The sequence below is a fragment of the Prionailurus viverrinus genome, chromosome D4 (genome assembly GCF_022837055.1).
Source record: "Prionailurus viverrinus isolate Anna chromosome D4, UM_Priviv_1.0, whole genome shotgun sequence".
Classification (NCBI taxonomy): Eukaryota; Metazoa; Chordata; class Mammalia; order Carnivora; family Felidae; genus Prionailurus; species Prionailurus viverrinus.
Window position 1 is genome coordinate 15,418,405 of NC_062573.1, and position 13,072 is coordinate 15,431,476.

Consider the following 13,072-nt stretch of genomic DNA (forward strand, 5'->3'; position numbering starts at 1 on the left):
ACACTCTCTAGCTCCATCCATGTCATTGCAAATGGCAAGATTTCATTCTTTTTTATGGTTGAATAATATTCCTCTCTGTGTGTGTGTGTGTGTGTGTGTGTGTGTGTGTGTGTGTGTGTGTGCGCGCGCGCATGTGCATGCACCCATGCCACATCTTTATCCATTCATCAGTCAACAGATACTTGGGCTGCTTCCATGTCTTGGTATTGTAAATAATGTTGTGATACACATAGGGTTGCATGTATCCCTTTGAATTGGTGTTTTTGTATTTTTGGGATAAAATACCCAATGATGTGATTACTGGGCCATAGGGGTAGTTCAGTGTTTAACTTTTTGAGGAACCTCCATACTGTTTTCCACAGTGGCTTCACCAGTTTGCATTCCTACCAACAGTGCATGAGGGTTCCTTTTTCTCCACATCCTCAGTAACACTTGTTGTTCCTTGTTTTGTTGATATTAGCCATTCTGACAGGTGTGAGGTCATATGTCATTGTGGTTTTGATTTGTATTTCCCTGGCGATGAGTGATGTTGAGCATCTTTTCATCTATCTGTGGCCATCTGTATGTCTTCTTTGGAGAAATGTCTGTTAATGTCTTCTGCCCCTTTTTAAATTAATTGGGTTATTTGTTCTTTGGGTATTGAGTTGTATCAGTTCTTTATATATTTTGAATACTTTTTATTGGTATGTCATTTGTAGATATTTCTCCCATTCTGTTGGTTGCCTTTTAGTTTGGTTGATTGTTTGCTTTACTCTGAAGAGATTTTCATTTTGATGTAGTCCCAGTAGTTTATTTTGTTTTTGTTTTCCTTGCCTTAGGAGACATATCTAGAAAAATGTTGCTATGGTTGATGTCAGAGAAATTACTGACTGTGCTTTCTTATAGGATTTTTGTGGTTTCAGGTCTCACATTTATTTATTTAAAAAAAATTTTTTTTAATGTTTTTATTTATTTTTGAGACAGTGAGAGACAGAGCATGAACAGGGGAGGGTCAGAGAGAGAGGGAGACACAGAATCCGAAACAGGCTCCAGGCTCTGAGCTGTCAGCACAGAGCCTGACATGGGGCTCAATCCCATGAACCATGAAATCATGACCTGAGTTGAAATCAAAAGTTGATGTTTAACTGACTGCATCACCCAGGTACCCCACAATATTTGTTCCTTCAACCCATGACCATGGAATGTCTTTCCATTTATTTGTGTTATCATCAATTTTTTTTCATCAGGGTTTTATAGTTTTCTTTCACCTCTTTGGTTATGTTTAGTCCTAGGTATTTTATTGTTTTTCATGGAATTGTAAATAGGATTGTTTTCTTAATTTGTCTTCCTGCTGCTTCATTATTGGTGCAAAAGATTTCTGTACGTTGATTTTGTATCCTGTGACTTTGCTGAATTTATCAGTTCTAGCAGTTTTTTGGTGGAGTTTTTAGGGTTTTCTATATGTAGTATCATGTCATCTGTAAATAGTGAAAGTTTTACTTCTTTGTTACCAATTTGGATGCCTTTTATTTCTTTTTGTCTGATTGTTGTGGCTAGGACTTTAAGTATTATGTTGAATAAAAGTGTTGAGAGTGAACATCCTTATCTTGTTCTTGACATTAGGGGAAAAGCTCTCAGTGTTTCCCCATTAAGGATGATGTTAGCTGTGGGTTTTTCATATGTGGCCTGTATTATGTTGAGGTATGTTCCCTCTAAACCTACTTTGCTGTGGGTTTTTTTTATCATGAGTAGATGTTGTACTTTGTCAAGTACTTTTTCTGCATCTATTGAAATGATCATATGGTTCTTATACATTCTCTTATTGATGTGATGTATCATGTTGATTGATTTGTGAATATTGAGCCACTTTTGCATCCCAGGAATAAATCCCACTTGTTTGTGGTGAATGATTTTTTTTAATGCATTGTTCAATTCATTTGCTAGTATTTTCTTGAGGGTTTTTGCATCCATGTTCATCAGAGATATTGACCTGTAGTTCTCTTTCTTTTGTGGTGTCTTTATCTGGCTTTGGTATCAAGATGATACTGGCCTAATAGAATTAATTTGGAACTTTTCCTCCCTCTTCTATTTTTTGGAATAGTTTGAGAGGAATGGGTATTGACTCTTCTTTAAATGTTCAGTAGAATTCACCTGTGAAGCCATATGGTCCTGGACTTTTGTTTGTTGGGAGTTTATTGATTACTGATTTAATTTCTTGGCTGGTTATTGGTCTGTTCAAATTTTCTATTTATTCCTGTTTCAGTTTTGGTAGATTATATGTTTCTAGGAATGTATCCATTTCTTCTAGGTTGTCCAGTTTATTGACATATAGTTTTCCTAATATTTTCTTACAAGAGTTTGTATTTCTCTGGTGTTGGTTGTTATTTCTTCTCTCTCATTTGTGGTTTTGTTTATTTGAGTCCTCTCTCTCTTTCTCTCTCTTTTTTTTTGGAGTGGGGGGAACGGTCTGGCTATAGGTTTATCAATTTTGTTGATCTTTACAAAGAACCAGCTTTCATTGTTCTGTTCTATTGTTTTTTGGTTTCTATATCACTTACTTCTACTCTAATCTTTATTACTTCCTTCTGGGTTTAGGTTTTGTTTGTTGCTCTTTTTCTAGCACCTTTAGGACTTAGGTTGTTTATGTGAGATTTTTCTTGCTTCTTGAGGTAGGACTGTATTATTATAATCTTGCCTCTTAGAATTGCTTTCCTGCATCCCAAGGATTTGGGGTCATTATGTTTTCATTTTTATTTATTTCCATGTAATTTTTGTTTTCTTTGATTTCTTGGTGGACCCATTCATTGTTTAATAGCATGTTATTTAACCTCCATGTATTTGTACCCTTTCCAAATTTGTTTTTTGTGGTTGATTTCTCATTTCATAGCACTGTGGTCAGAAAAGATGCATGGTACAGCTTCTGTCATTTTGAATTTGTTGAGACTTGTTTTGTGGACTGTTATATGGTCTATTCTGGAGAATGTTCCATGTGCACTTGCAAAGAATGTGTATTCTGCTGTTTTAGGATGGAATATTCTGAATATATCTGTTAAATCCATCTGTTCCAGTGTATCATTCAAAGCTGCTTTTTCCTTGTTGATTTTCTGTATGAACGATCTGTTCATTGATGTAAGTGGGGTGTTAAAGTCCCCTCCTATTATTGTACTAGTATTGATTAGTTCCTTTATGTTTGTTATTAACTGGTTTATGTATTGAGTGCTTTCATGTTGGGTGCATAAATACTTACAATTGATCTATTGTCTTGTAGGATTGTCCCCTTTATTATTACAAAGTGTCCTTCTTTGTCTCTTTTTACAGTCTTTGTTTTAAAGTCTTTTTCCATTTTAAGTATTGCTACTTCAGCTTTCTTTTGATGTCTATTTGTGTGATAGATGTTTCTCCACCCCCTTGCTTTCAATCTGCAGGTGTCTGTATGTCTGAAATGAGTCTCTTGTAGGCAGCATATAGATGGGTATTGTTGTTTATCTCTTCTCTCACCCTATATCTATCGATTGGAGCATTTAGTCCATTTACATTCAAAGTAATTATTGATAGATATGTATTTACTGACGTTTTGTTACTTGTTTTATAGTTTTAGTTTTTCTAGGGAATAGGTCTTATTGAAAAGACTTCAAACTCGTGTGTCATTATTTAGTCAAAATGACAGCTTGCTGTTCAGTGTCAGCTGTTTTTACTAATACCCAGTCACCTCTACAAGGTAATTTCTCTCCAAGAAAAAGATGGTCTGTAGGGTCAGACAGACGTGGTTTGCATTTTAACTCTGCATTGAAGAGTTAGGTGACCATGGCTGAGTATTTAAATGTCTCCAGATCTCTTTCCTCTGCCTGAAATTTTAAGTGGAATTGGATTAAATTTGCAAGTTAATCTAGTGAGAATTGGGTTATATGGAGGCATCCCAACTGGGAAAAAGTACATTTCTACATTTACTCACTATTACTTAAGTTTTATCTTTTCTGTTCATATATGCACTGTTGTAAAGATTTGCCATTCTCTTCCTTTATATCCTGCACATTTGGTGATCTGATCTCATTATAAGCTTCATGCTAGTTCTCTTAAAATGAATTGGGAAGTCTTCCATATTTTTTATGCTCTAGAAAAGTTTGTATCACTTTGGAATTTTGCCTTCCTCTAAAGTTGGACACATTTTCTCTTGAGATCGTTAGGTTTTATCCCTTTTGGGAGATAATTCTTTGATAACTTTGTTAATTTCTGCTATGACTTTTTTTAAAAATCTGTTTATGTTTCCTATAATTTCTTCAATTTTTTTAATTTTTAAAAAAAGTTTAGTTTTTTATTAAAAAATTTTTTTTTAGTTTATTTATTTTGAGAGAGAGAGAGAGGAAGCTCATGTGAAAGCAGGGAGAGGGGCAGAGAGAGAGAAGAGAGAGAATTGCAAACAGGCTCTGCATGTTGTCAGTGCAAAGCCTGAGGTGGGGCTTGAACCCATGAACCGTGAGATCATGACCTTAGCTGAAATCAAGAGATGCTTAACTGACTGAGCCACCCAGGTGCCCCTATTTATTTTTGAGAGAGAGACAGAGAGTGCCAAAGAGTAGGGAGGGGCAGAGAGAGAGGGAGATAGAGAATCCCAAGTATTCTTCATATTGTCAGCACAGAGCCTGACTCAGGGCTCGAACTCATGAACTGAACCATGAGATCATGACCTGAGTTGAAATCAAGAGTCGGACATGTAACTGACTGAGCCTCCCCAGCGCCCCCTTCAGTCAATTTTCATTATTTGTATTTTCCTAAAAGAGTATGGTTGAGATTTTAAGTGTATCAGTGGAATGTCATATGGAATAGTTACTGACAATTCCTCTGGGGTTACAGGTTATATAACCCCAAGTTATTTTGATTCCTAATTTGGGTTTTCTCTCAAAAGTTGATTAGCTTAGCTTGAGTTGTCTGTTTTATTACTGTTCCTTTCCCTGAAGAATAAACTCTTGGTTTTTTAAGTGTTTTTCTTTTTCTGTGTCATTAATTTCTCCCCTTAGTTTTATTATTTCTTTCTCCTTGATTCTCTTAAGTTGATTATGTATTGTTCTATTAAGAAATTCTTCCACTGGATGTATAATTCAACATATTTCCATTTTTTCCTGTTTGAGGATAAAAGTCTTTAATGCTTCTGAACTTGAGCATTGGTAGAATTCCTTAGACGCTGATACATATTCTCTTTATCCTTACTTTCTAGGCATGATATAATTGTGATTCTGATTTTCTCTTTGATTGATTTTCTCTTTGGTTGAAGAAATGTTTATGAGTGTGTTAATATATGTTCTCTTTATGTTTACTTTCAAAGCATTACATAATTGCTATTTTGATTTCCCCATTGACTGAAGGATTAATTATAAGTGAATTATACAAGTGGCAGGTTTCTTTTTGGTTTTTTGTTAACATTTAACTTTGTTGTTAATTTCTAGTTTTATTACATTTTGGTATTTTTTGGGGGGGACTTATTGACATTTTCTTGGGGCTTATTATTTGGGAAAGTTTTGTGATAATGTTTGCTTGTGAGTAGAGTAAGATCTGGTCTTCAGTCAACTTTATTAATAAAGTTATTCAGATCTTCTATTTTTTGTTGTATTATTGGTTTTTGGTTACTTGGATCGCCATTTTTCTCAGTTTCTCTCAGAAATCCTAATTGTTTACTTTCACACATTTTGATGTTCTGATATTTATGTCTTAATTGCAGATTCTAACTTTCATTAGTAATAAATGCTTACTTTAACCTGTATAATATTTTTTGCCTTGGAATATAGTTTGATAACAATATTGGTTTTCTTGATTTCTTTGTGTATCTATTTGCATAATATGTTTTTGTTCACTGTTGTTCCTTTTTAATAAGAAAAATTTTAATTTTCGTGTAGTTAATGTACAGTGTTATATCAGTTTCAGGTGTACAATATAGTGATTCAGAAGTTCCATGCATGACTCAGTGTTCATCATGATAACAGTTTTTAAAAAAAATTTTTAATGTTTTTATTTTTTTTTGAGAGAGAGAGAGACCGAGTGCAAACAGAGGAGGGGCAAAGAGAGAGGGAGACACAGAAGCTGAAGCAGGCTCCAGGCTCTGAGCTGTCAGTACCGAGCCCTGTGCGGGGCTCAAACTTGTGAACCACGAGATCATGACCTGAGCCAAAGTCGGACACTTAACTGACTGAGCCACCCAGGCGCTCACATGATTAGTGTACTCTTAATCCCCTTCACTTGTTTCCCCATTCCCATATTCTAAACACTTTTGTTCTTAAAAGCTGTCTGAATAACATTGCTGTAGATGTACTCTAGGAAGCAGCATATACTGTGAGCCTTCTTGAGAAAAGCTTTTTGTTTTTTTTTTAATTGAATCTTTACAAACATTTTTTTTAATGTTTATATATTTATTTTGAGAGAAAGAGATAGAGCATGAGCAGGGGAAGGGCAGAGAGGGAGACAGAAGTCCGAAGCAGGCTCTGCACTGACAGCAGAGGTCCCGATGCAGGGCTCAAACCCACAAATCATGAGATCATGACCTGAGCGGAAGTCAGACACTTAACTAGCTGAGCCACCCAGGCACCTGAGAAGAGTTTTGTTTTTAAGTAGATAAGTTAAGCAATTTATTTACATTTAGTGTTCTTTGTAATATGATTTTCCTTTCTTCTGTCATCTTAATTTTTTTTTCTTTTTTATGTTGCTTTGCTGTGTCCATTGTTTTCTATCTTTTTGCTACATAAATTTCTTTTTCAGTGATTCAGAGAGTATAGATTTTGTTTTTATTCTATGTTACACATTAAAAAACAAACAAAATCCGGGGCACCTGGGTGGCGCAGTCGGTTAAGCGTCCGACTTCAGCCAGGTCACGATCTCGCGGTCCGGGAGTTCGAGCCCCGCGTCAGGCTCTGGGCTGATGGCTCGGAGCCTGGAGCCTGTTTCCGATTCTGTGTCTCCCTCTCTCTCTGCCCCTCCCCCGTTCATGCTCTGTCTCTCTCTGTCCCAAAAATAAATAAAAAACGTTGAAAAAAAAATTTAAAAAAACAAACAAAATCCTATTTGAATATATATTTTTCTGATTACCAGTGTTCTGAAATAATGTTAATTTCTTCCTGAATAAAGAATTTAGCATTCTGTACTTCCTTTTTTTCCTTCCCCTCTTGCTTCCCTTATGTTATTGGCTTAATACAGCATTTTACTGCCAGCTTCTTATTTTTAATCATTTTAAACATGTATCTTTGTTTATTTTTTAAAAGGTTTTTTTTTTTTTAATTTATTACTTATTTTTGAGAAGGACAGAGAGAGTGCAAGCAGGGGGCAGGGAGAGAGGGAGAATCTCAAGCAGGCCCCGCACCATCAGCTCAGAGCTTAATGTGGGCTTGAACTCACCAACCGTGAGATCATGACCTGAGCCGAAGTCGGACACTCAGCTGACTGACCCACCCAGGCGCCCTGGCCTTCACTATTTCTAATGCACTTTAAATTCTGTTGTTGGACTTGCATTTCCTTTTGTTTCTTGTCTCATCTAGTTCCTTTTTTTTTTTTTTTTTAAGTAAGCTCTAGACCCAACATGGGGCTTGAACTCAACAACCCCCCAGATCGAGAGTCACATGCCCTACAGACTGAGCCAGCCATATTTTCTTTTTCTTTTTGCCTCTCAACCAATTTCCTTTCTGCTATTGCATTCTCTTATTAACTCATCCTTTATCCCGTTTTAATCTATCTTTAAAATTGTTTTACTGAAGTTACAAAACAGATGTTGCCTAATTATACTATTACTTTGCTCAATATTTTTAAACTTTTATTTATTTTTAAAATATTTATTTATTTATTTTTGAGAGAGAGAGAGAGAGCGAGCGCGCACACAACTGCAAGAGGAGAAGGGCAGAGAGAGAGCGAGAGAGAATCCTAAGCAGAGCCTGATGCAGGGCTTGATCTCATGAGCCACAAGATCATCAGTGAGCTAAAATCAAGAGTCAGGTGCTAACTGACTGAGCCACCCAAGCAATCCAATTGTTTTTCAAAGAATATTTATTCTTTGCCTCTTTGTAGAATCGTTTCACAGGCTTTGTTTTTTCTAGATTACTTCTAGATTATTTTCTAGATTATTTCTAGATTACTTATTTTTTTCTAGATTACAATAAGTAATCTTGTTACTTTATTACAATAAGTAAGAAAAGTTTTATCTAGGTCTGATATTTCCCTCATAATAAAATGGATGGCATTCTCTCTCACTTTGCTTTTTATTGGATGATATTAGTGTGTGCTTTTGTCACATCTCATCTTGAAGGATTTGCTGCTGATTGGATAATCCAGCATCCTTCAGGAAACAACTAGCTGTGAGAAAGCCCACTGGCTTGAGCTTTATTTCTGAGCACTTTGCTGTCTTGATTAGTGAAACTGGTGCTCTCGGACAGTGTCCGTTGTCCGACTTCATTGTGATGCCGTGGTCTACAGAGGCAGGAGAGCACTGATTCCCTCCTTCTGCCAACACAGGCTCTCTGTCAGGTGGGACCTCCAGGTCCCTGGGCCTCCGTGTAGAAGTCGTTCCATGTCACTGGTCTCCAGTATGCTAAGGAAGGACTATTATTATTATTACTACTACTAGTAGTTGTAATAGTAGTATATATTACTTTTTATCCTGGCTGCCTATCAGCATTGCCTGGTGAATTAAAACAAAATACAGATGTGTATTCACACCTCAGATCTGTGTCTGGGCCATTCTGATGTTCAGATAGGATCAGGAACTACGAGGCTAAATTGTTCCAAGTGGAGCATCCGTCACTTATGTGTCCTGTTGCCGTCCTTACTTCTAGCCCCTACCTCTGTGGGCACCAGTTTCTTCTCCAGTTCCTTCCTTGAACACTTTGAGGCCATCATGCCCCTTTGCTTGATGGCAAAGGCACATAGTAGCTCTCGGTATCTTCCTTTCATCTGGTCTCTTCCGCACGGTGCTAAGCAGAAACATCTTCATGTTTATGCCTTGTGTATGTCAACCCACCCTTCTTTCTAACCCAGATGCAAATTTTGACCCATTTTTACTATTCTCAGTCACTTCTGTCAGGACTGGGGGTGGGAAGTGAGAGCCAGATGCCTTTGTTCACATTGCCATCTTCCCCTGAATTCAGACTATGATGGCTGTGAGTGAGAAATCATACTGAGCTGGGAACCATGCAGGCAGTACTTCTATTTTATGTTCCGTTTGTGAACAGACATATACTGTGTGTGGTAGTCCTTACGTACATATATTTGGCGTGCCTCAAAATCATGTACACACGTAGCAATTTTTGCTTCTGATGTCCTTATTAAATCTTTAAAAGGATCTTATAAAATCTTTAAATCTGAGCCTGGGTGGCACAGTGGGTTAAGTGTCCAACTCTCGATTTCAGCTCAGGTCATCATCTCATCATGGGTTGTGAGTTTGAGCCCTGTGTCAGGCTGTGCACTGACAGCGAGGAGCAAGCTTGGGATCCTCTCTCTCCCTCTTTCTCTGACCTTCCCCTGCTCAAGCTCCCTCTCTTCCTCAAAAGTAAATAAATAAATAGGGGCGTTTGGGTGGCTCAGTTGGTTAAGCGTCCAACTTCAGCTCAGGTCATGATCTCACAGTTTGTGAGTTTGAGCCCCGCATCAGATACTGCTGCCGGCACAGAGCCTGCTTCGAATCTTCTCCCCCCCCCCCCCCCCCCCCACTCTCTGCCCCTCCCCCTCTTGTGCACTCTGGCTCTCTAAAAATAAATAAACTTTTTGAAAAAAATAAATAACAGCTAAAAAGTTGTGAAGATAAAGGGAGAACAAGTGATAGATAGGTCTTCAAATTGTCTCTCATAACCATAGTTTTACATTTTCCAATTATAGCTAGAATATTTTCTCCCAGCTAATTGCCTTGTGCTGCATGTGTGAGTGATATCTAAAATGCTGTGGGCAATTTTGATTTTGAATAATTTGTTGTCATTATTACTTCTTAGGTAGCAGAGACTCCCATGGGAGAAATGTAGTTTTCTAGGTAGTTATAAAAAGCCTCTTCTTTCTGATAGACATTTAAATTTTTTCTCATTTGACAAAAATGTACTGGCTTGTTAGGAAACTTGCTTTTCCTTGCAAATTAGCCATGGTATTCCTAGACATTCTGTAAGGTGTTTTTTTGTTTTTGTTTTTTGTTTTGAGAGCGTGAGGGAGAACACATAAATGGGGTAGAGGGGCAGAGGGGGAGAGAGGGAATCTTAAGCAGGCTCCACACTCAGCACAGAGCCGGACATGGGGCTTGATCCCATGACTCTGGGATCATGACCTGAGCCAAAATCAGGAGTCAGATGCTCAACCGACTGAGCCACTCAGGTGTCCCTGTGAGTTTTTTACTCATTAGTAACAAACCTCTTCACTCTCAATGACATGTGAAGAAACTAGAACATTGAAGGAATAAATTAGACTGGAGGAGGTATGAAATTACTTTTTTTTTTTTTTAAACCGGCAGTTGAAATAAGTCTGCTCTCTGATTATGTTACTGCCTTAGTTCTCTGAGTAGCTCTTGAAATACTGCCTGCTATGAAGCAAACATCTTGCCTGGCCATCTACTTTCTGATCATCTTCTGGGTAGGAAGCCCCCACTCTGAGAGTTCTAATCCATGCTCTTTGACTTTTATTGATCTTTTCCTTATTCTCAGACTTTCTAGCTTTTGACACATTTCCCTCCATGACATTTTACATATGGACTATCCAAGTGATATCCAACTTTCTAAAAGTATCACAGCTTTATTAGATTACATTGATTAATTTTTTTAATGTTTATTTATTTTGAGAGAGAAAGAGAGCAAGCAGGAGAGGGGCAGATAGAGAAGGAGAGAGGATCCCAAGTAGGCTCCTCCCTGTCAGCACAGAGCCCGACATGAGGTTTGATCTTTCATGGACCGTGAGACCATAACCTGCGCTGAAATCAAGAGTGAGATGCTTAACTGACTGAGCCACTGAGGGGCCCCCTATTAGTTTACATGGATTTTTAAATATGAATTATTTCATCTGATTCTCTCAATAGCCTGTGATGTAAGGAAAAGCAAGTCACATTACTGGATTTCACAAAGAAGGACACTGAGGTTTGGAGGGCTTAAGTGACTTAGCTAAGGTCATGCAATTAAGAAGTTGTGGAGCCAGGACTTGAAGCCAAATGTGATACCCTTGCTGTTAAACACCCTGTTGGCTTTTATAAGGTGTCAGTTTCAAATGTTACTTAGCCAAGATATGTTTTGCTAAGATATACAACCTGTCCACATGTCTTATCTTTTAGAAGATGATCTCTCAGAAGATGATGCAACTTTCAATATTTCAATATTCAGCGAAGCTTGTTTGAAACTGAGCAGGGGCCCTAGGAAAGCTGGATCAGAACAAACGTACCAAGTAAGAAGATCTCTCATGCTGTCTGTCAAAGTACTGTGTCACTTAAAAATTTGGGTGCTCTCCAAGTGAGGATCCAAAGTATTTAAAAAATGAACATCTAGACAGTTTGATTTTTGTCTCTAGAGATGGATATGAGATGTGAGATGGATGCCAAGTGAGGGGTTAAATTGGAGGAAGACACCGTATTAGGTGACTTGCTATCGGTCTCCCTGTCTGGTATTTCACATGTGTATGTTTTATTATTTTATGCATTTTATAATTACAGCTTATTTTATCATCAAATTCATACTTGCAGATCTTTAAGAAACTCATTGTATGGCTATTGGTCCCCATTTAACTTGACTTTTTAAAAGTCAACACATCTCAAAATTATAAATAAACTGAGGTAGGAACTGAGAGTTTTTATTTTGTGTCATTTTTAGTGCCTAGCAAGTCATTTGGCAGAGTAGACTAAGTATTAAATTAAAGTTAATTAATTCATTAGCCATTTACCAAAACCATATAATGTATCAGTCACACTAAGGTAACTTTCAAGTCACACTAAGGTAAAGTGTTTTTGTTTTTTTGGTTTTTTTAAAATTTAAAAAAAAAAATTTTTTTTTTTTACGTTTATTTATTTTTGAGACAGAGAGAGACAGAGCATGAAGGGGGGAGGGGCAGAGAGAGAAGGAGACACAGAACCGGAAGCAGGCTCCAGGCTCTGAGCCATCAGCCCAGAGCCTGACGTGGGGCTCGAACTCACGGACTGCAAGATCGTGACCTGAGCTGAAGTCGGACGCTTAACCGACTGCGCCACCCAGGCGCCCCCTTTTTTTTTTTTAATTTTTTTTTAACGTTTATTTATTTTTGAGACAGAGAGAGAGCATGAAGGGGGGAGGGGCAGAGAGAGGGAGACACAGAATCGGAAGCAGGCTCCAGGCTCTGAGCCATCAGCCCAGAGCCCGACGCCGGGCTCGAACTCACGGACCGCGAGATCGTGACCTGAGCTGAAGTGGGAGGCTCAACCGACTGCGCCACCCAGGCGCCCCTGTTTTTTTTTTTTAATATTTATTTTTGAGAGAGAGAACACGAGTGAGTAAGCATGAGCGGGGGAGGGGCAGAGAGGGAGGGAGACACAGATCTGAAGCAGGTTCCAGGCTCTGAGCTGTCAGCACAGAGCCCAATGCGGGGCTCGAATTCATGAACTGCGAGATCATGACCTGAGCCCAAGTCAGATGCTTGACTGACTGAGCCACCCAGGCAACAACCTCCCCCCCCCTCTTTTTTAAACATTTTTTTTTTTTTTTTATCCCACAATGATGTGGGATAAAGGTGAAGAAGGACACTGTGGGCAAGTAGAGTAGCATATTGAGTTTTAGGGAACATGGTTCTCTTAGGGAACAAAGAAAGCAAGGGAGAATAGCAAGAGATGAGGCAAAAACCTAAGCAGTGGCTAGATCGTGAACAGCCCTGTAATTTGGAGTTTGGGTCTTATTTTGATGTCTCTGTGGAGTCACTGAAGGATTTTAAACTGGTGACCAAAATATTCATATTTTTATATTAGGAAGAATACAGGGGCTAGAAACATATTCAAGTACCTAAATAAAATTAACATTAATTTAAGATACAGATGATGTCAAAAAATCAGTGTAGGGCCTCCTGGGTGGCTCAATCGGTTGAGCTTCCGACTCCTGATTTTGTTTCAGGTCGTGATCCCAGGGTCGTGGGATTGAGCCCT

General features: G+C 38.2%; 1 protein-coding gene across 11 annotated transcripts in view; it reads left to right on the plus strand.

The window, feature by feature from the left end:
- The window catches only part of SUSD1 (sushi domain containing 1), a 276,094-nt gene that overhangs the window by 56,452 nt on the left and 206,570 nt on the right, over positions 1 to 13,072 (plus strand). For all 11 annotated transcript variants that reach the window (XR_007146102.1, XR_007146104.1, XR_007146105.1 and 8 more), the window contains exon 9: positions 11,246 to 11,355. Coding sequence is in view for 5 of the 11 variants with exons in the window: in XM_047829141.1 (XP_047685097.1) it covers positions 11,246 to 11,355 (110 nt within the window). In the remaining 6 variants the exon portion in view is untranslated. The remainder of the gene's footprint in view (positions 1 to 11,245; positions 11,356 to 13,072) is intronic.